The 23,144-nt window shown below is 33.9% G+C and overlaps 1 protein-coding gene across 2 annotated transcripts; it reads left to right on the top strand.

Annotated features, from left to right (window-relative positions):
* Positions 1–15,828: 15,828 nt before the first annotated feature.
* Positions 15,829–22,072, top strand: LOC129246121 (uncharacterized). Of its 2 annotated transcripts, XM_054884679.1 has the most exons (3): positions 15,829–16,042; positions 19,622–20,161; positions 20,691–22,072. In XM_054884679.1, exons 1-3 carry the CDS (start codon positions 16,039–16,041, stop codon positions 21,935–21,937), a joined length of 1,791 nt encoding a protein of 596 aa, XP_054740654.1. In that variant the 5' UTR covers positions 15,829–16,038; the 3' UTR covers positions 21,938–22,072. The 2 variants fall into 2 exon arrangements, with proteins under 2 accessions (XP_054740654.1, XP_054740655.1); XM_054884680.1 differs by lacking the exon at positions 20,691–22,072 and having other exon boundaries at positions 19,622–20,521.
* Positions 22,073–23,144: the final 1,072 nt, after the last annotated feature.

Here is a 23,144-nt window from a genome sequence, read left to right as displayed (position 1 = left end):
TGCATGAACTGAAAGGTTTGTTGAGCAGTTTGGCATTTCGCTGCCTATAGGTTTGGCTTCGCTTTGCTGGACGTAAAATGAATATACCATGCAATTGTTTATATAGTAAGTACATATGTTCTATGCATATGTGTAAGTATATACATCCAAATGTGCATATTTGTAGGTGCTTTACCACTTGGTGACAGCAAGTGTTACTATGTAAGTAGGTATCTATCTATTTTGTTCTAAGTAGACAACGACCGAACATCGATTTTAAAGGCCAAACCGAAACCGAATATTTCTAACGGCCAAGTCATAAACAAGCAATGACTTTTTTAAAAATCCCGTATGTTTATTAATAAAACAGCAAATGAAGGGGGATAAGTTTTTACCACATTAACTTCAGCTCAAAAATATGCTTATGTTTGTAAAAATAAATTAAAATAGTAAGTATTTTTAATATTAAAATAATGATATCACTTTTACATGTGCACATGTAGTAGTTATTCAATACTGATAGTGGAATAATTTTATACTCGTACGGCAATGTTTTACGTATAGCTTACAGGCATTTTCACCAAGCAATCGGCATCCTTTATCGGTATAACAACTGCAGCAGTGAAAATTTGATACGAGTTTTTAATAATGTTACAATTTCTGGGTTGCAATTATTAAAGAGCATTATATGAGCCATTTTCTTTGAAAGTGGTGTTAAATTCATTTTTTTCATTTTTCCAAAAAGATCTGTTAAAATTTGCCTTTTTATCACTACACATTTTCGCAGTTAATGAAGCTACAAATATAATTACTTTAAAAGTGGTTTGATCAGAAGAAATTCCACTGACTTTGAGACCCTCAAACTTTGAAATCTCTCTATGTTGCCTAAGGATCTCTCTTAGAGTACTGTTCATTTATATGGAACCCATACTACGAGGTTCACTCGAGGAAAATCGAAAATGTACAAAAGATTTTCACAAAAATAGCGTTGTTTAAAATGGGCTGGCAAGATTATTCTGTCCCTTATAGAAGTCGCCGTAAATTACTTGGTTTACAGTCATTACATGATAGGCGAATATACTTCTTAATAATCTTTGTCTATAATATCATTAATGGTAATATCGATTGTAAGAAGTTAATAAGGGGACCAGATACCAGTAAAATTTTGAAAAAAAATATTTTTTTTTCATAAAATGTTAATATAATCCTTTAAGAATATGTCAAAAAAATTGTAGAACGTAAATTTAAGTATTTCTTATATTATAGATCGGCAACCGTGACGACTCTATTCTTTGCGTCCGAGCGCGTTTTTCTCAAAACTATATTTTTCGATTTGGCGTACACGATAACTCGAAAAGTTATTAACCGATCTCCCTGAAATTTTGCACACATCTTTTTTATGATATTGCTTTCTATGTTAATTTACAAGTTTTCGAAAATTTTTCGAAAAAATAATTTTTTCGAAGCAAAAATAGTAGGATAATTCGCCTCAAAACTAATTGTTTTTTAAGCATTTTATTCCGCGATTTTATAGTTTTTTTTATTCTGTTTTTTTATTTTTTTATTATTACTTCAACTTAAAAAAAAAATTTAATATAAAAAATTCCGTAGTTAAAATTTTGTAAATGTAATCATTTTTATTCTTGCTGCCTTTGAAAATGGTGTAAGTCCTTTTGAAGACATTAAAAGTACAAATTTTTGTTAAATTAAAAAATTATTACACAATAAATTTAAATCAATGTAATGTTGCAAAAATACGAAACTAATGAAACAACTTTTATCCATATTATTCAAATTATTCAAACGCAAAACCTTAAATATCTCCGTATAAAATAAAATACACTTACACCACTTTCAAAGAAAACAGCTCATATTATAAAACTACGCCACACTAAAATAATTTACGAAATAACTTTAGTGCAGAACCGGTAACTCCGATATATTGGGGCCCGGCGTCTGACACATAGGCACGAATACATAAATTGTCAATACCTGTCTTATTGTGAAATGTGTTCCATTTCCAAATCACTTTTCTCCGGAACCACAAAAACTAAGATAATGTAATTTGATACAGGTACACAAATTGTCACTAACTGTCTAGTGGTGAAAAGTGGTAGGCATTGGAAAAGGGAGCGAAGCACTTCCCACACAAACTGAAACCTTCATACGAGTATAAATTTTCTCTGGAACCGCTTATGCTAAGGTACTGAAATGCCATACAATTGCATAAACTACGAACGCCATATTTAAGGCTAAAAGTATTAGGTATAGGAAAATGAGGCGAAGCAGCTTCCATACAAACTTAAATCTCACATTGGGTAGACAAAAGAAATGAAACGGAGATTTCAAGAATTAAAAGAATTTTTATGGATCGGTACCAGGGTTTGAAAAAAATTATATATTTTATCTACTACTTGAATTGGGAATTGGTATTGATCGAATTTTCGACCACGGCCGGTACTAGTTAAAATAAGTGTCCAATTCGTTATTTTATGAAATCTAATTCTTTTCAATATTATTATTGCAAATCATATCGATATCATGCAAAACCAAAAGGCTGTTTTGAACTTTTCTGAAGAAATACAAATTAAGAAATGCTCGGCCAAAGTTCGGCCGAACCCAAACTGAACTTTTGTGGCCGAAGCCGAAGTCCGGTCGACCTCTGGTTCTAAGCCTTTGTTTTTCTTTTAAGTCAAAAATGCACTTTACCACAGATTTAAAATTTGTGTAAGCACCATGAAAAAATCACCATAATTGTTTAATTATAAAATATTGGTAATTTGGTTCTATTTGGTCACAATAATAAAAGAACTGAATAAAGTTACTGTAAACTGAAATTTTCTGTAATCAAAAAAATAAACGGTTTTTATTGAAACTTTTGAGTACCACAGTAAATTTAACGAACTTTAACTTATTGTAAAAAAATCCCCCTTAAATTTTTTTTAAATATTTTTAATAAATTGTTGATAAACACTTGGAAGCACAATGCATTTGTACGCATTGCACCTTTACGGATTCTGACCCCATAAGGAAATATTTATTTAGCTATAAAAATGTGTTCAATTGTTTACTCTTTAAAGATGTGAATAAGTGTTTAATTGTATATACATACCTATTTACATATGTGAGGATTGCATTTTGAACAATACCAGATAGCTTCCAGAACAATTGTTCTTACATACTATACATTTCTTTTGGTTTCTTCATTTCATAAAGATTGCGTATTTCCGCGTTATACGTACATGAATATATATAAGTATATAAAGGGTGATCAGATTCGAGGTGCATTTTCCAATAGGGGTTTTTAACAGATCACACGTGACTACTGTCAAACTAAATATGGTACATAATTTTTTGCAGTATTCATTGACATTGCACCTTGGAAAGGCAAACGTTCACAAATCGTACAATTGTACTTCGCTGTAAATCAACGCTCTGTGAAAAGTGGTCATCGCGCGCTCAAGCGATGTTGTTCAACAATGAGGCCCATTTTGGCTGGTATGGATTTACTGCGTCGTCGTTTCAGTGAGCAACTTATCTCTCGTCTCGGACCAGTGGATTGGGAAAGGGACCATTTTCAAAAACAAATGTCATGAATGGTTCTACACAAAAATAATAAAAGTTGCCCAATCAATTTGAATTTTCGTTGTTTTATTTCAATTTATAATTCGAGAGATCTAAATTGATCACCCTTAATAATATATCCACAATATGTATGCATGCACTAACAAGATGGGGCATATAATCGAGCTGCTTCGGTAAACTATCGTAAGTTCGGTTGCTTTAACTTAACTGACCAAGAATTTTCACACGAATACCAGTTTTAGTTCTTTGTTTATCCGAAGAAACGTTGCGCTGTTTCGAAAGCTTTTGTAGGTTGCTGATCCTCCGATCCGCGATATTCACTACTGAACGGAGAAATGTAGAACCAATGCAGTTTAGCCGTGACCTGCTTAATTTTTGATGATAGAGTTTTAACGATAGCGAATGCTGGAATCCGTCTGCAGGGTACCTTAACATTAACTCCTTTACTTTCCTTACAAACAGTACTTGCATCCCTAAGTAACACCTACTATTTTGCCTCGTGTAATGTTGTAATATTCTCTATGTTTGTGTAAGGTTCGCAAAGATTTTCATTTTATTTCTTTATAATAGAAAATTCTCCAAATCGTAGTTAGTTATTATACAAGTTTTTATTATACAAGAATTTAATTGGCTATAAAAGTATATTACTTACCAGATATCTTTTTTTTAACTTTAGTTAAGAAGTTAGAAATTTTGATGAAAATTTGTCGAATTTTTATAAATCTTGTGCAAATTTTGAAGCTTGTATTAATATGTCCTTTGTTATAGCATGAATTAAATTATTATAAAAAAATTAATTCGAATTAAAAATAATCTATACTAATATTATAAAGAGGAAAACTTTGTTTGTTTGTTTGTTTGTTTGTTTGTAACGAATAGGCTCAAAAACTACTGGACCGATTTTAAAAATTCTTTCACCATTCGAAAACTACATTATCCACGAGTAACATGGATTACATTTTATTTTGGAAAAAAATAGGGTTCCGTAAGATATTTGGATTTTTCGGACACAAACTGAAAAAAATCTTATATATAAAATAAAGTCAACTTTTTGTGTGTGTTCGCTAACCGGCCGTGTCTGCACCGAATTAAACCAAACTTACACACATTGTTAAGTAGGTATTGAAGATGATTTCGGTATAGTTTGGATACCTATTGGTAGATAGAGTCTCGAGATATAGGTCAAAACGTGGACCCGGGTAACCTTCGGATGTATATGTACAATATGGGTATCAAATGGAAGCTGTTGGTGAATGCTTTAGTTCAGAGTATTTCCATCCGCTCCGTGACTAGGGTCTCGAGTTAGAGACCAAAACGTGGACCCTAGAATGTGTTTGTACAATATGGATATCAAATGAAAGCTGTTGATAAGTGCTTTAATACGGGGTAATTTTCATACCTATTGATGACTAGGGTCTCGAAATATATGCCAAAACGTGGACCCGCCGTGTCTTTGAACCGAATTAAACCAAACTTACACACATTGTCAAGTAGGTATTGAAGATGATTTCCGTATAGTTTGAATACCTATTAGTAGAAAGGGTCTCGAGATATAGGTCAAAACGTGGACCCGGGTAACCTTCGGACGTGTATGTACAATATGGATATCAAATTGAAGCTGTTGGTGGATGCCTTAGTCCAGAGTATTTTTCATGTCGCTACGTGACTGGGGTCTCGAGATATAGGTCAAAACGTGGACCCGGGTAACCTTTGGTTGTGTATGTACAATATGGGTATCAAATGAAAGTGCTTTAATACGGGATAATTTTCATACCTATTGATGACTAGGGTCTCGAAATATATGCCAAAACGTGGACCCGCCGTGTCTTTGCACCGAATCAAACCAAACTTACGCACATTGTTAAGTAAGTATTGAAAATGGGTTTCGTAAAGTTTGGTTATAATTCGGAGCACTGGCAACGGGTACAGCGTTCTTTTGAACCAGCCATAATGTCGGTTACTTTTTTAATGCTTGGGGCGGAACTGAACTGTCAAATTGACAGTGTGAGCTACAATGTGTCAATATTTCTTTCTGATTTGGATGCCATAAGGAAAAAACGTAAGTGCAACATGTAAAAATTGTTTGTGCATTTTTTTGGAGTGGATTTTGGAACAGTGATTAATTTCTTACGAAATTTGAGAATTTAATGTGAAATCCGAATGAAACTATGTATTCGTGGAAAAAACAATTTTTTTCTTTTTTTTTTTTGAAAAATATAAATGGATAATGGTTAAAAAAGCTCCAATGCTTAATAAAACATATAAATTGAAACGAAAAATTCATGGATGATCAGGAAAAAAGACGATTGTTTATTCATATGCGTTGATTTGAAATTTAAAAACAATCTTCTTTTTTCCTGATTTTCAATTTATATTTTATATTTACTCAAAAACAAATAGAAAAACAAAAAATATTGTTTATGCCAAAGCGCTTGAATAAAGAATAAAGAAATAAATAATATGAAAACCATATATTTTCTGTTCTAAACCATATCTATTCTATTTTAGTGTGCCCAGCGAAGAGGGCCGGGTTTGCTAGTTATATATATAAAAAATTGTCAATATGTGGGACTTTTGCAATATTGCAATTTTTCATAGCAATTTTTCATTTTTAAAGAATTTACATGAAAGTTAATTATAAGGTGCAGTAAGTGGAGTAAAATCGTCTACAGAAATTCTAAGCGGAAAATTTTACTAAGGGTCAGCTAAGGGGAAAAATTCCTACGGACTAAAGAAGAAGTATTGCAAATACAATACCATGAAAAGCACCTGATAATTGCGACTAACTGACCGGAAAAAATACATTGTAATTTATCAGAGTCAATTGCATACAAACATATACAAGTATATGTATGAATAAGACCCACACACCATCTCTATATACTCTATTTTACAAGTATGTATCATTGTCCTCCATATCTGTTTTTGAAATAGTAATCATTCATCCGCTCTGAGTCACTCCCGTCGCTAAAAAAGAAACATCTGACGAATTCTGATAAGATAATGAAACAATCCACTATTGACAACCGAAAAAAAACTGTAAACAATTACAATTGGTTTGTTTTGGATATTCGCACGTAAAAGTGACTAGAAGGTTCACTGCTAACGCCCTCAAGTCAGTCGTACAAATAAACAATTAAAACAGAGTCTAAATTCGTGCCGTACCAAAAGTATACACTGCGTTAAATAACTATAGCACAGGAAATTATAGGATTTGACCATTTGACCATTTGCTTGTGCCTTGCTTCATTTTATAATTATTTCTATGAAAATATAGTTTCCTCTACTATAAAAACCATATAAATCCAAGTTTGAAACTTTGTGCAAATTTAAAAATTTTCATGAAAATTTCACACTTTTCACACAGAGATTACAAGAGTTATCCGAATTAGAAGGTAATAATCGATTGCGGTTAGTTTTGTTTGTGATGTTAAAACAATGAATAATTTTTTTGAAATTTGTTCATTGATTATAACCACAATCAAAGAATTCACTTAAAAGTTTTGGTTTAAAAGTTTATAAAAAAGTAATTTAGTAACTTTTTGGTTGTTAATCTTTGTGAATATTTGTAGATCAATTAATTTTTTGAATAAACAGCCTTTATTCCTCCCGTGTCCCAATGTTTCGTTTCAAGTCTGACACTTAAAAATTCAAATAAGAACTTAGCCCGTCTTGAGGAAATGTTACAAACTAATGATTTATGAAAGCCCCTTAAGCCAAAATCGTTTAACGGCAGTTTTTTTGAGGTTTCGCTTTCACTTTCACTTACATCTGCATCAGTGAATTTACAAACGGGGGTTCTCTTACTCGAACGCTGAGTTTGGTTAGTTTTCAGTAAATTTTGAAGCGAGATGTACAATAGCACGCATTAATATGCGGCTCGGTCAAACACCTAACAGAGGTGTACGCGCCAATTATTTATTTTTTTACTTTTATTATTATTAAATAATAAACAAATAATAATTTTGGTTATGAAGAAAATGTTGTGAGTGGCAGCTGTTTAAATATTATAATTCAATCAATTTCGTAATTAAGCGGTTAATGATTCAGTTAGTCTCAACAGGAAATTCGTTTGGAGAAAAAACATACCCGATTAATGCCATTCATTTCACAATATCGAAATAGGGTGTCACACTGTGTCACAATGAGTGATGTCATAATTTTGCTTCGCTTGTTCGTTTGAAGACTGTGAAACGTACTTTCCTGGTATCATAATTTCTTTTCTACAAGGTGGCGCAAAATTAATCAAGATGTTATATTTTTTGCAAATGGCGTCGTACGTCTATCATATTTAACACTTGTGAGCTAAACAGCTGCAGTATACAAACAGACAAGTAACAGAGCGATATACTTCGCAAGAGTGTGGAATAATTGAGTCCATTTTTTACCAATAATCGGTTGTGGGTGTTTGCGTGAATATCGACGTCGCGCCAGCTCGAGTCGAACAGACTGGAAGCACACAAGAGCGAGCAGGATGTGACTGCCACTGGGTTGGTCGTTCGGCGGAGAATATCGCGGCTGTGACTGTCAATGGCGCTAAAAACGAATAAACGTCAACCAGACGACGCGCCATGTAATTGAGCATCACCAGGCGGACTTTAAAGCGAATTTTAGTGAAAGACTTATACATGTTTCTATACAAAGTGTGATCAGTGCATCACTACTGTCAATCCATTCTTAAGCTTAACAACGAAGAGGGCAATTTTGTGTCGAAAATCATCATGAGCGACGAGACGCATTTCCACATAAGCGATTACGTTACTAATCATCCCAGACTTATTTCTTTAAGGCTTTGAAATCGCAGGCTTATGCCAACAAGTTTCAGACAATAGCAGCTTTTAAGGGGCCCGATGGTCTAGAAATTTCAAAAAATCGATTTTTTGTTTTTTTTCGATATTTCGAAAGTAAGAAATACTAACTACAATACTATAGTTTCTACAGCTCATTAAGTAGGTAGAGAGCGGTTCGCGCGCTGCTGTACCTTAAACTTTAAACTCATTTACCTCGAAACAACTTTCTTCGGGCTGGTGTTGTCAAAAAAAAAAAATCAATGGCTATCGCTCATACTAGAACCATATTATTATTTCAATTATTTTGTATTTATATTAAGAAACCAAAAAACAAAAACCGACTTTTAGAGTGTCAAATAAAAAATCGCGCCATTTTGTAATTTTTTTTATTCTAGTACGGAATAAAGCTAGTATGACTGTACTGACTTATACTTTTTTTTGGTTCTTGTGTTTCAGAAAAATAAAAGAGCCAAAATGGGCAACATCGTCCAGGTCCAATTTTTCGGGAGGGTCAAATTCAGTGCCATTTTTTAAATTATAAAATTAAAAACATTGTTTTTTTCATTTTTGTATGTAAAAGAAGTTAAATAAAAGCCTAAAAAATTTAAATATCGTTTTTCAAAATTCCTGAAAATCCCTAAATTTTCGAGCTCTAGACCACTGGGACCCCTTAAGGAGAATATTCGACAGGAATCTGAAAGCGAAAATCTTGCGAAAAGTCATGGAAAATGCGATAAAACGGCCACAAATGTGTGTCAACATGGGCAGCAGCCATTTGACGGTTTTCATCTTTTCCACTTAAAACTATAAGGGTCACAATAAAGATTTCCATCACTCAAAATCACTTTTTTGTTTTTTTTTTTATTAAAAAGTGAGTGATAGGAATAAACCTTTGCCACCTTTATAATGTGGGTTTAATTATTTTAACGCGACTCCAATATTTTTTCATAAGTTATTGAAAGTCACATGTTAATTGGCCATAATCCTTTCAGTATACATATGTACATGTATTATCAATGCTACAAAGTCGTAAACGACTTAATGTTTTGAAAACTCCAAGCGCCGTATTCTGAATTAGAGTTAGGGAAGCAAAAATGAAAAGCCTTTTTTTGAGGAAGAATATGGGCAGGCTTCCAGTAATACATCTGTTGATCAACAAAACACATATGACAAATGGACATATACTTATACATATGTATAGTAAATCATACGCTTACATAGACATGTACATGGCAAATCTTTACCAAAGTCCAAATCTTCATGTATTGCTTATTTGGTGTAAGAGTGTCATAAGACAAAATAAAAAAGTAAATTTAAAAAAGTATACAGAAATGGCCACACGCTCACTCTTTATAATGTTTAAAAAAATTGTGATGATATATATTAAGAGTATTTCCTTAAATGAAAAGGTGTCCTTACTTTTACTTAGGAAGGCATAGAGTAAATTGAAAACTTTGAAGCCGTTTTACTAAACATTTTGGACACATTTTGAGCTTTTGGATTATGACACTTTTGCGGGAAATGAGCGATATGCACTTGTACGTAAAATTGATAAAACTTTATGACATATTTTTGTTTAGGGAATGTATTGCTAGGTGATTACCCTGAGAAATATAATAATCAAAAGCTTGATAGAATTTTATGGTCGTATATAGTATATACTTTTATCTCATACACATACGTTTGTGAATATTAATATTTATAGATTAGTTCATTTCAAAATAATAATGTAATATTAGCAGTAGTGTATGGAAAAATCACATTATCAGTGTACCTATTTTCACGTGATGCCTCGCTGTATGTAGTCCTATTTTCATCTAATCATTTACCACATACATATATGAAAGTGAATTCTTAAACAGCCAACATTTATTTGATTATAAATGTGCAGTTGATAAACTCATCACATTAACTAATTATTGATTATTTTTTACTAATTATCCAGAATTAGCAAACCATCCAAGCTACCTACATATAATATATACACTCCGCGACGAATTGGGCGCAGGTCAACTCTTTGTTTTCTTTAATACTCGTTCTTTTCATATAAAAGTATTTTTGTTTCCTAGGAATAACTAAATGCAAAATCTAGGAAAATTGCACAAACTTTCCATCTTAATTCCATGGTTTTTAATTAGAATTTCTAGAAAAGTTTTTCGTATGTATTTTTATAGCTTATTAATTTTTAGTATAATTAGTTTTTGGTTCTGCATATAAAAAAATTTCGTACATTCATAATATGCAGAAAAGTATAAGAAAAAAATTATGAAAAATCAACAGGCTTTTCATCAACTTCAACCTTGCACTTTATATATAAAGGGTGGTTTAATTTCAAGGGCCGATGTTGAATGTGAACCACTAAACGTCAAGTTTTTTTCTGCATTTCATTTGACATTTTTCAATTTCAGACTAACTCAATTTGAATCATGGAAATATACACAATCGAGCAACGCGTTTAAGTTATTCAGGCTTATTATGAAAACGGGCGTTGAAATCAAAATGCATATCGCGCACTTCATCCGTTGGACTGCTTTCTTTGGGGTTATTTGAAAGAAAAAGTGTACGTCGATAAGCCAGCAACAACTCAAGAGCTAAATGATGAGATAATTCGGCACATTAACGGCATAGAACCTCAATTATGCCTCAGCGTCATCGAAAATTTGAACCATCGGACGGAGGTATGCCGCCGAGGCCGCGGCGACCATTTAGCCGATATTTTGTTCCATATTATCATAATAAAGAGAAATGATAATAATTTCCTAAAATAATTGTATTTTATTCAAAATCAACACCGGCCCTTGAAACTTAACCACCCTTTATATATATATATATATAATGGGCGTTGACACCCTTCGTGGGTGTTTGGCCGAGCTCCTCCTCTCATTTGTGGTGTGCAACTTTATGTTGTTCCACAAATGGAGGAACCTACAGTTTTAAGCCGACCCCGAACGGCAGATATTTTCTTATGAGGAGCTTTTTCATGGCAGAAAGATCGCAAAAATTTGCGCAAAAATTGTATGGAAACTTAATGGATCCCTTTTCCATTTTCATATGAAACAGATGATCCTAAAATTAAAATTTTTTTCGCTATTAGGTTAATTGGTTAAGTCATAAAATCTTATATTTGATATTTGATTAAATATAAATTCAAGAAAATATATTTTTATTACATATACATACATACATATTTGCATGTGTATGCTCTTAAATAATTTCGCTATTTATTTAGGTTTTCCGAACATTTTTCTAAAAAGCTTTAATGTTTGTTCATCAAAGGAAACTTTGACTGCAAGTTGCATGCGCGCAACAGTACTTTTATTTATATGAGACACGTATGTATAGAATAATATAATCTATGTAAGTATATTTGTTCGTTCAGTTTCAGACACATTTCGCATGTATCATTGGATAATTGCCGGCTTTGTTGCATACGCATGTGTGCGAATACAAATATTATTTCACTTGTATGTACAAGTTAGGGTAATCGACCTGACCGTTTATGTTGAAATCTCGGAGATGAAAAAATATACCGGTTTTTGCAAGGGAACGCAGTTTCTTATGCTATATTAACTAAGTTGTAAATTTTCAATAAGTCAATAAAATATTTTACCTACATTTTCTGAGAAAACATTTCTGGCAAACTTAATTTTTTATCATATTTTTGGCTATTTGAATAGCGTTACAATTTACTAAAAAACTTAATAAATGAAACTATTCATAGTTTATATTCATAAATTCATATTTTAAAAATTTCCCTTTGAGGAATTTCATGCTAGTATCCTTGTACCTTCGAGTTTAATTTGTTGAACTAGAAGTGGTCATTACGATGCTTTATCAAGCATTAAAAGTAATGTTATTAAAAAGGAATTATGTTTACGCTTAATGAAACTGAATCTTAAAATAACCTTTTGCACATGTCAAATATTTGTCCACTATACAAATACTTTAAAATTTTGAAATTATTAAGAGATAGAATTTGTTTATTCGTCCAAGTGTACCCTCTCTAACGGCAACAATTTGTTACCTAGGAAATTTGAATTTGGTAACCCCATTTGAAATAATTTCCTTCCTTCCTTCGTTTACCATCTCTTAGCATGCTTTTTGTTCATAAATCGTTAAATTTTGGCGTGATTAAAGGGTTTCCCAATAAGAAGTGCTATTCCCGAAAAAAACCAATGGTTTCGTTGCTTGTGTGGCACGTAGCGCCGTCTTGTTGAAAATAAACTTTGTCCTGATCAATACCATGCAATTCCGGCCATAAAAAATCGTTAATCATCTCTCGATAACGCAATCCATTCACCGTAACTTTTGCTCCAGCTTAATTTTCGAAAAAGTCCCATAAACTGCACCAAATAGTCACACGTTGAAGATAGGAAGGCTTTTCAACAATAACTCTTGGATTTTCTGAGCCCCAGATCCGACAATTTTGCTTTTTGACGAAGCCACCGAGGTGGAAATGGGTTTCATCACTCAAGATGATTTTTCGATGGAATTTCGGATAATTTTCATGCATTTCAACGACCCAATCAGCTAAGACACGACGTTGTTGATGATCGGCCGGCTTGAGTTCTTGTGTTAACTGGACCTTATAAGCCTTAAGACCCGAAATACGGTATAATGACGTTTGTGGAATGCCTAATTCCAAAGAACGACGAGGAATGGACAAACCTGGGTTTTCTTCAACACTTTCGGCTACAACAGCATTATTTTTAGTTGTTCTTGAGCGACGTGCACGGGTTTTATTCTTCACATCACTAACTTGTCCCTACAGCTCGAATTTTTTCACCCATTTTTGTATTGCGGTCCGACAAGGTGCTTCACGATGACCCAAAAATATTCGAGTTGTACGAACCGTCTCTGCCAAATTTTCACCATTTTTATAGTGAATTTTAATCATTTCAATGCGTTGTTTAAGCGTGTATCGTTCCATTTTTATTAATGGCGTAGTTTCTACTTGTCAAATATCAAAAAATAACGACTTCAAAAGTGACATATCCCGGGCTATTCAAAATAGCATCTGTTATTGGAAAACCCTTTATGTGACAAAAAACAATTTACTCAAATTTTTTCTTAAGGGGTTACATACGTCCAGCAGCGCCAAAAATGCGCTAAAATAAAAACTGTGTTTAGAATGGATAACAGTGGAAATAAATATTATATAAAAAATTTATGCATTGCTTATTAGTACTTAAACTTTATAAAAAATATATTTTAATTTTTCTTTACAAAAATTAGTATATAAAAAATCACGTGACCGAAAGTACAATGAAAAAAAGTTGCTCCACGGTCTGCATCATTTCTTCTTGGAATGTTGATGGATCTGTAAAAATTAAAAAAATTCTTGTAAAATAAAGTTGTAGTTATACGTCATAAATGTCACACTTTAATTATGTTTATAAAATTAAAAAAAAAAAAAAAATAGCCAAAATCAAATCTATAGAGAATATTTAAAAAAAATACCGCATCAAAAAATATTAAAAACTGAAGACTGTTATCATGCATACTGTGCCGGAAAATGTAGTTTCGAGAAAAACGAGTTTAGAGTTTGAGGTACAGGAGAGCGCGGATCGCTCTCTACCTACTTATTGGGCTGTAGTAGCTATAATATTGGGAATTTCCGCATGAAAAGTATATATACAGTATATTTTTAAGATGCTATACTATCAAAATATCGAAAAAAATCGATTTTTTTGACAATTCTGGAACTATATGACCTCTTAATCCTGACTGCCTAATGTTAGTCGTTTCGATTACTAAATATAACGTATATAAAATACTATTAATATGCAGCGTTAATAATACATTGGGTGTTATACCCATACACAAATGAAAATTGTGATATTGAGATATTTTTTTATTACTATGTAGAAATGAAACGCTTGTGCACTGAGTTAATCACAAAAGGAAGTCAATCGTCATATTCCTTCTCTTCTTACTCATGTTTCACACAGATATTTTAAACTTGGATTTGGAATATATACTACAGAATAATACAGAATGCATGCAGAGTTGCATTTGCAAAGCCGTGTTCAACAAACTTAAGACTAAATATAACAGGGTTGATATTGTGGCTTTACAGAAAAATCCAGTATTCTTGTAGAGGAGGTCCTGAGGACCAAAGAACGTCGATAACTTTCTTCTACAACAAAATTTGGACCCGGATTTTTCTAACCTAAAAAAAAAAAATATTAAATTTGATCCCTAATTTATTGCACGGCCTAATTAACAATAGCATTCAAATCTACTTGAATTAATATTACTAGTAATTTTTTGAGTAAGCGGTGGAGTAGCAAACATTTTATAGTAAATTTGCGCTTACAGCAAAAAACAAAAATTCACATCGATATGTCTATAAATCGTAAAATAATTTGGCATCACTATTAAACAAATATTAAATCAAGATTTATTGAAGTAATTTACAAACTGAAAAAAGAAGTGGTACGAAAAGTATTTAATGAAAAGAAAAATGTGAATTGATACATCTGTATATATCTAAATTGTTTTCAGAATTCTATGTAAATGAAATTTCGTTTGTATATGTTTATGTAGGTATGCATGTGCACTAGGGTGGTCCAAAAAAAATTTGTATGCTGCCGCCCCCCAAAATAGTAAAGAATGAAAAATAAAAAGATCCGTATTTTTTTTTTTTTTTAATCAGACCATATTTAATGGTGCCGCCGGGGCTTTGAAATATCCCATGTATTTTGCATGGGAAAAAAATACTTTTTCGTAGATTTCATGTAAAAACCTGGAAAATGAATATATTTTAACCGGATAACTCAGTTTCTCTTCATAATTGGTCAGGGAATAACAACCAATTATGAAATAATTAATTTTAATTTTTTTCATAAAAGTAATATAAAATATTGTTTTTCGATTTTTTCTTAGATTTTCGTTTTATGGGGGCTTTTTGGGGTTCTATAAAAAATAGTTAATGCAAAAAAATTAATTATTTCATAATTGGTTGTTATTCCCTGACCAATTATGAAGAGAAACTGAGCTATCCGGTTAAAATATATTCATTTTCCAGGTTTTTACATGAAATCTACGAAAAATTATTTTTTTCCCATGCAAAATACATGGGATATTTCAAAGCCCCGGCGGCACCATTAAATATGGTCTGATTAAAAAAAAAAAAAAATACGGATCTTTTTATTTTTCATTCTTTACCATTATGGGGGGCGGCAGCATAAAAATTTTAATATAAATTATTTCCCATGCATTTTTGGACTACCCTAATGTGCACATGTATAAATTACTAACAAACGGAGTGACGAGCATTTCACAATTTCATTTCAAAATTGCTAAATCGATCACCCTAGTTAGTAGAGGCATTTTGTATTCTATAGTAGATGAGTAAATGCTCTGATGTGTTTGTGGTAATTTATCTGTACGTATTGCAAGTTCACACAAGTGTATATAAACTTCGATAAGACACGAAAACCAATGAGTATTGGACGAATTTCGGTTTAAATACATAACTGATTCGGTTGATTTGATGAACAAGAAAACAGTAATAAAACGACCGCCGCCGTAGACAGGTGTTAGTATCCATTGAATCGAAGAAAGCGAAAAGTTTGATATCAAAAGCAAACTGATAAGAAGTGAGAAGTGCAATTGCAAAAGAAAATTAAGAAACGAAAAATACAAAAAGGAATTTCGGTACAAAAAATTACTAATAATAATGGGTAAGAGACGATTTTTTGGCAGCAAAAATTAAATTTTTTGCTTCAATTTGGGTTTTCTGTACTTGGAAAAGAAAATGTCCCACAAATTACTATGAAATTTTAAATTTACATACTTATAACCAAGTTTCTCTCGTTAATCACGACTCATGGGACTCGAATAGTTTTAATCCTGGCTATTTAAGCGATAACGGTTACAAACAGCTTATGAAAATGTCGTATAAGAAATGCCAAAGTTATGTACTTAAAATCGTATTGGTTCAAATATACATACAAATGTTTATATTGTCAATGTCAGCACTTTTGCACACAAAAAAGCTTGGTGTTAATATTAAAATGTTAACGCATATTTTTAGGCGCTACAACTTCGGTGGAGTACGGTGCTGTTATCAAATACGGTAAATCGCTTTTAATCGATAGAGTATAGATTAGTATCTGTAGAATTTTAATGAATCATATTTTAATTGCGTTTTAAGTTGGAAATGCATAATTGGTATGACTCCTAACTTACTTATACAAGTACACGTACTGGTTCATATGTGCCCAAATATTTTTAAAAATTTTGTGCAAAAATCATGTATTCATCAAATACCAAAATTCACTTTTGTTCTACAAAAAATGGTAAGAATTTACCATTCATCAAAGTGGATTAATTGTGGCATGCGAAAATCATTGTACAGGTCTATAATTAAAACACCTATCAGCTGATTATGAAATTTGTTCACTGTTAAAATCAACGGATTACGCATACGAGCACAGAGTGCCGAATTCATGTAAAAGAGGTTAAATGTTAGAAATGAATAATAAAAGTACTGAAATTAATAATTTTGAATTTGAAGCCAATTACTACATCAAGGATTTTAGATATTTGTACGCATGAGCGTCATTAACGGTGTATTTTAGAGTGTTTTTTGAATTTTCCCTTTTAATGAGTCATCCATGTATACGAATATGTACATTAGATCATTCACTAAATCTCCATAAAATTGTCTAAATTTAAGAACTGATACTAATTCCGTACTTCATTTTGATGATATCCTAAGAGCATAGAATTGCGTAGTATTGAATGTGCAATTTACACTATTTTCAAGCAGACCAATTAGCTAAGGCGATTAAGCTTTGAAATGCGTCATTGAGTTTGGTGTTCATACACATGCAATTTAGCTTGCACAGTTAGTATTTGACAGTAATTTTTTGATTCGGTGTGATGAAAATGGACAAAAACTTTACTTTAGAACGAATTTTATTAGTTGATAATAGACTAATTGAAATTTCTCAGCCATTACAATCTAATTTTGTTTGCAGTCTGGCTTTATTCAGAACAACACAAGGACGATTTGCTAATTCTTCAAAGGCAAGACAGAGACAAATATTGCTCCGTCCCGCATTAGAAAAACATGCAACTCAGAGGTCGTTGTAGAATGAAGTCAAACTAAGTTTTGTTCCAACAAATAACGCTTCGTTTCTGCCATGAAAAAGCTCCTCATAAAAAACCATCTGTTGTTCCGAGGCAGCATAAAACTCTAGGATTTTATATTTGTGGAAAAATAGCACGTCGCACACCACAAATCGAAGGCGGAACTCAATTGCAACTTCGTTCTTTCCGTGACTCAAATCAGCGGCTTCATTCTCTTTACTCCATCCCAGTCGCTTGTTTTTGGTTGTATAATGAGTACCAAAAGATGGGGGCCGCCATAACCGAATGGGTTACCATTCGGGATTCACAGAGAGGTCGTTGGTTCGAATCTCGGTGAAAGCAAAATTAAGAAAAACATTTTTCTAATAGCGGTCGCCTCTCGGCAGGCAATGGCAAACCTCCGAGTATATTTCTGCCATGAAAAAGCTCCTCATAAAAATATCTGCATTTCGGAGTCGGCTTGAAACTGTAGGCCCCTCCATTTGTGGAACAACATCAAGACGCACACCACAAATAGGAGGAGGACCTCGGCCAAACACCTAACAGAAGTGTACGTGCCAATTATTTATTTATTTATTTTTTATCAAAAGAGATGAATTATTAAAGCATATTTGTTCGTTGTTTTATTTTTTCTCAATTCGAGTTTATTGGCATTGCGTTATTTTGTTATTTGTTTTTATGATGTTTTGTTTTCGCAACAGACACCTGCTCTTCTCATGAAATAGACTTGATAGGGTTGCACAGCGAATCAAACACAAGTTCATTACTAAATAAGTATTAATTCGCAATAAATAATTTGAATTTTTGGTTGGTAAATTTGTAAATTAAATTGCTGAAATGTTCTTAATTGCCAATTGGGTGCCTCTTTGAACATAGTCGTAGATGGTTTCACTTTGCTGCAAGCCAAAAAATTAAGATCTCGTTAATTTACCATTATTTTTTATAATTTTGCTGGATATGTAGGTACTAATTTGTGGAACCATCAAATTCAAATTATTTAATTATTTATTTGTTGTTAGTATGAGCATGAATTAGTTAAGCTCCAAAGAATTATTCATTACATTTGTTATATGTACGTAAATATGTACATTTCCTTTCTTTTAAGTCATTTCTTGTAATGCTAGTCAGCGGAATCCTTTTTTACTGTATTATCCATTCGACCTCCTCCTCTCTAACTCCCAATAAAACGACCTCCTCTTTATCGCCCAACAAAAAGCGGTAATAGAATTGATTGGCGATAAAACAGCGCCATTTCGCATTTTTGCATTTTACATAAAATAAAATTTCTAGGCCCCTAAATTGTTAATGGAGCTTTCTTTAATTAATATGAAAATTGAAAGAGAGTTATAGCAATGGATAGATAGTAGAAAAAAAAGACCTTCTATCGGAAGTGAAAACGATGTAAAACAAAAATTATTAAACAAAAATAAATAAAAAAAATATTATAAATAAATGTTTGAAATTTTGTAAAATGTAATTTTCTAACAAGTTTTAGTTTGATTTACATATAAGCAAAATTACATCACTTTTCCTATTAAAAAATTCCATATAATTTGGTTTGTAGAGCCAATATGGGGTTATTTAATTAAAAACTGGATATTACAAGAAAATTCCTGGAACCCAGAAGTCCCCAAGTTCAAGTGTGATTTAAAAAAAAAATAGTATTCGTAATACTTTGGTCAACTCTAACCTTCGCATTAATTAAAGCTATCTTTCTTTTTTCTAAGCTTACATTTTTTTATAATTAACAACGTTTTTACAATTACTTTGCTTTTAGATCCTTTCTCACTTACTTTCGATAGATGTGTTTTTTCTACTTTCTATCTTCATTGCTTTAACTCCCTCTCAATTTGTCATAGATAAAAGATATAGATTTCTTCTTTTCAAATTTGGGGGGCTCGAAATTGAGCTTTGCTCTTATGTTTTTTCTCAGAATTTCATGGCGAATCCGAGTCTGCTAGGAACGACGTCGAAATCTAATTCACCCTCCCCTCTCTCAAACAAAAGCCCACTAAACTCAAAGACGAAGTTCGGATTAAAACTATTACACTTTATAGTATTTATGGCTCTCAGTGAATATTTCGCATTCATTCTTATAATTTATATCCACTTATTAATTTACACATTCCAATTTTTAATTATTTCTCGTATTCTTTTCATTGCAGACAACAGTTGGGTACATTCCTCACCATATCAACCAGTTCCACCATTCGCAGTAATTGGTGGTCACGACTGTGATGGCAGCCCCATCTATGTTGGGCGTTCATATCATGAAGGAGACAATCTACCAGCCAAAGTAGTGCCCAGCAAGGGTACGGCTTATGTTTGCTGGGGTGGCCAAGAAATCACAAAATCACACTATGAAATACTGGTAGGTCAGGGCTATGCTTGGGTACCTTGCTATGGTGGCTCTGTGCCACCCAACGCAGTACGCACCGGCACTACGCGCATGGGTGAGCCACTGTACGTGGGACGCGGTCACCATGCCAACAGCTTGACAGTCGGCAAGATACATCCATCGCATGGCTGCTTGTACATACCGTTTGGTGGACATGAAGTGCGGATCGGTACATATGAAGTGCTCATCAAGCAGACCACAGATCAGTGGGTGCCCGCAACGCCCAATTATGCACCACCTAACGCCGTGGCGGCTGGCTACGATACCGATCGCGCTCCTATCTATGTGGCTCGCGCTATGCATGAAGGTGAGCTGCTGCCCGCTAAATTTGTTCCCAACAAAAATTGTGCATACGTCTGCTGTGGCGGCTACGAAATCAATAAGATCTCGTTCGACGTCCTCTGCGGAATGGGCTACAGTTGGGTTCACGTGTACAATCACGCTATCCCTCCTAATGCTGTATTCAGCGGCGTTGGACGCAATGGCCAACGTTTATACGTCGGACGTGGTCACCACCACGGCAGTTTGACGCCTGGTCTAGTTTCACAGTTACAACGTTGCCTCTTCATTCCATATGGGGGGCGCGAAATTCGCGTCGACTCCTATGAGGTTCTCTGCCGTCAATAATATTTATTCGCATTTTTAAGAGATCAATTTTGTATTTGAATAACAGTAAATAAACGAAAATTTCTTTTTAAAAAATATGGCCAAGTTCTTCAATAATATACCTATGGAGTCAGTACACAGCGCATCGCGGACGTATGCACCCTTATATCCAATTTTTATTTTCTACTTGGTTTTACATAATCTTACTATATATTTTTTGCAAAATTTAGGCTATAAATGGGTGCATTCGTCCGCTTACGCTTCCCTGCCTCCAAATGCCGTAGAGGGCGGTAACGATTTCGATGGCGACACCATCTATGTCGGGCGCACTTTTCACAATGGCGACACGCTCGTAGCCAAAATTGTGCCTAAGAAACAAATTGCTTTCATATCGTGGCGCGGTGAAGCCATTCCAAAGGATCATTTCGAAGTGCTTTGTGGCACAAATCTCATCTGGCGTCAATGTTACGATCATATTATACCCGAGAATGCTGTACTCTGCGGCAAAACAGCGCTGGGTCAACCTGTTTATATTGGACGCGGCCATTATGAAGGCAGCTTAAGTGTCGGTAAAGTGTCTTCGGTTCATCGCGCTTTATTCATACCTTTCAAAAATGCGGAACGTCGTTTGGAGTCTTACGAGATACTGGTAGCACAGAAACGTGATGAGGGTTGGGCTTTTAATGAGACACCACCCCCACCACCAATAGAGGATGTAAAACCTGCATTACCAGTACCGCCGATTGAGGATTTGAAGCCCTATACACCGCCGCAAGATGTTAAACCTCCATTGGGACCGCCAGCAATTACCCCATTGCCAATGCCAATGCCACCACCACTTGGACCGCCATCCATAAGCGATCCATATAGCGCACAGGCACCACCCCCACCACCGCATTGCGATCCACCACCACCTTACCAATCAATCGGAGTACCTGTTTACCCACCAAGCACGCCAAGGTATCCCCCTATACCACCCAGTTATCCATCTGGCAGTATTCAACAACAATCTGATACTTGGGTTGTCTCGAGCGCTAACTATACACCACCAAATGCAGTACATGCCGGACACGATACTGATCTTTCGCCAATTTTGGTATGTCGTTGCTTTCACAACGGCGATTTGTTACCCGGAAAAGCAATACCGAGTCGCGCTTGCGCTTATGTCTCGTATGAGGGTCGGGAAATACCCAAGTCCAACTTCGAGATTCTCATCGGTGAGGGTTATGATTGGGTGCCGGCATCGGATGGCATGTTAGCACCGGGCGCAATAGAAGCTGGACGCACTGCCAATGGTGAGCCTTTGTTTGTGGGTAGGGCATACTATTGTGGCAGTCTTACTCCTGGTAAAATTCAACCTTCACATGGGGCACTATATATCGCTTTTGGTGGTTATGAGAGGCGTATTACGAACTATGAAGTGCTGGTGCGCCGTAACGACTACTATCGAGACGAAGCGATAAAGATCTGCTATTGAGTATTGAGGAAGATTTCAAATCAGATTTAAAAGAGACTTCGATGCTGAAATTCGAAGATACATGCAATCCTCGATTGAACAATGTTTTCAGTATTTTTTCCCTTTGTCTCATAAATGTTAACACATACATATTCGAAATCGATGTAAATAATAAAGTGTAATATACAAATGTATGTGTGTATTTAACCATTCAGGTTTTTCTGAAATATCTATCTTAGAAATATTGATTTATTTTTCCAGGAGTTGGTTTTAGAGATGAGTTTTAATTATAAAGCTATTCCAAAGTGCCCGCAAAATATGGATTTTATGGTATTCTAACGGTAAAGTATTGCGAACGATGTAAAACAGTTCAGGATTATTAAGAATAAAACACTGCCCGAAACAAGGTAACGTTAGTTTTGACTAGTGAAGTTGTTAATAGCCCAGATTTATTATTGCGACCCCTTGAGCAAGAACTGTACTTTTCTAGAAGGCTCCTATTATCTATTTTGATAAAATAATAAATTATTTGCAATTTCATTCTTACAAAGTTCGCCTGACTCAAGAACTGAATCCCCCTAAATCGCACAGCGGAATAAAATTCTGGTAATGTACTAAGTGGAATATCAAAAACATTTTCATCATTAATGACCTTCAAATGGCATCAACGAAATACTATTTTTTAAAAACGGTTAATCATAAAATGCCTTCTAAGGTTGCTGGTTATCGAGGCATGATTATTCATGGTTTTGTGCGTAATATGGATGAAGATGGTATTTGCTTTCGAGAAAGGGATGCTTCGTGTGATTGTATATTTGGAGAATAATTTATAAGTAGTGATTCCTCGATACCGAAGCAGGTGACCCTTCTAATCGTTGCTTTTTCGAGTTTGGCACTTGGTATCAATACCTTTTTGCAGTATTTTCTATATGCCAACGCTCTAACTACCATTCATCATAAATTCATGTCACCACGTCAATACAAAGTAATTAAATTTCAAATTGTAATTATTTTTACTTACGTAACTTTTATGGGTAAGTGTTTTCAAAAGTTGAGATTTTTTCAGTGCCTCCAATATTTTTCGCTGGAAAAGCTTACAAAGAGTTGATTCCAATAAACTTGTGCGTGTAAAATATTTAATAAAAGGGTGAAGTACTCTGTCCCAGGCGGATGACTTTGCCCGAAAGGGGGACTTATATAATAATTATACGGAAAAAAACTGCCTAAC

The sequence above is a fragment of the Anastrepha obliqua genome, chromosome 4 (assembly GCF_027943255.1).
Source record: "Anastrepha obliqua isolate idAnaObli1 chromosome 4, idAnaObli1_1.0, whole genome shotgun sequence".
Classification (NCBI taxonomy): Eukaryota; Metazoa; Arthropoda; class Insecta; order Diptera; family Tephritidae; genus Anastrepha; species Anastrepha obliqua.
Note: the sequence above shows the minus strand (reverse complement) of the source record. Positions and strands in the feature narration are given on the sequence as shown.

Excerpts from the sequence above, each read along its gene's own strand:
- LOC129246121 (XM_054884679.1), top strand. Across the intron at positions 20,162-20,690 it reads GGCTCGCGCTATGCATGAAG|GCTATAAATGGGTGCATTCG; the intron begins GTGAGCTGCTGC and ends TGCAAAATTTAG.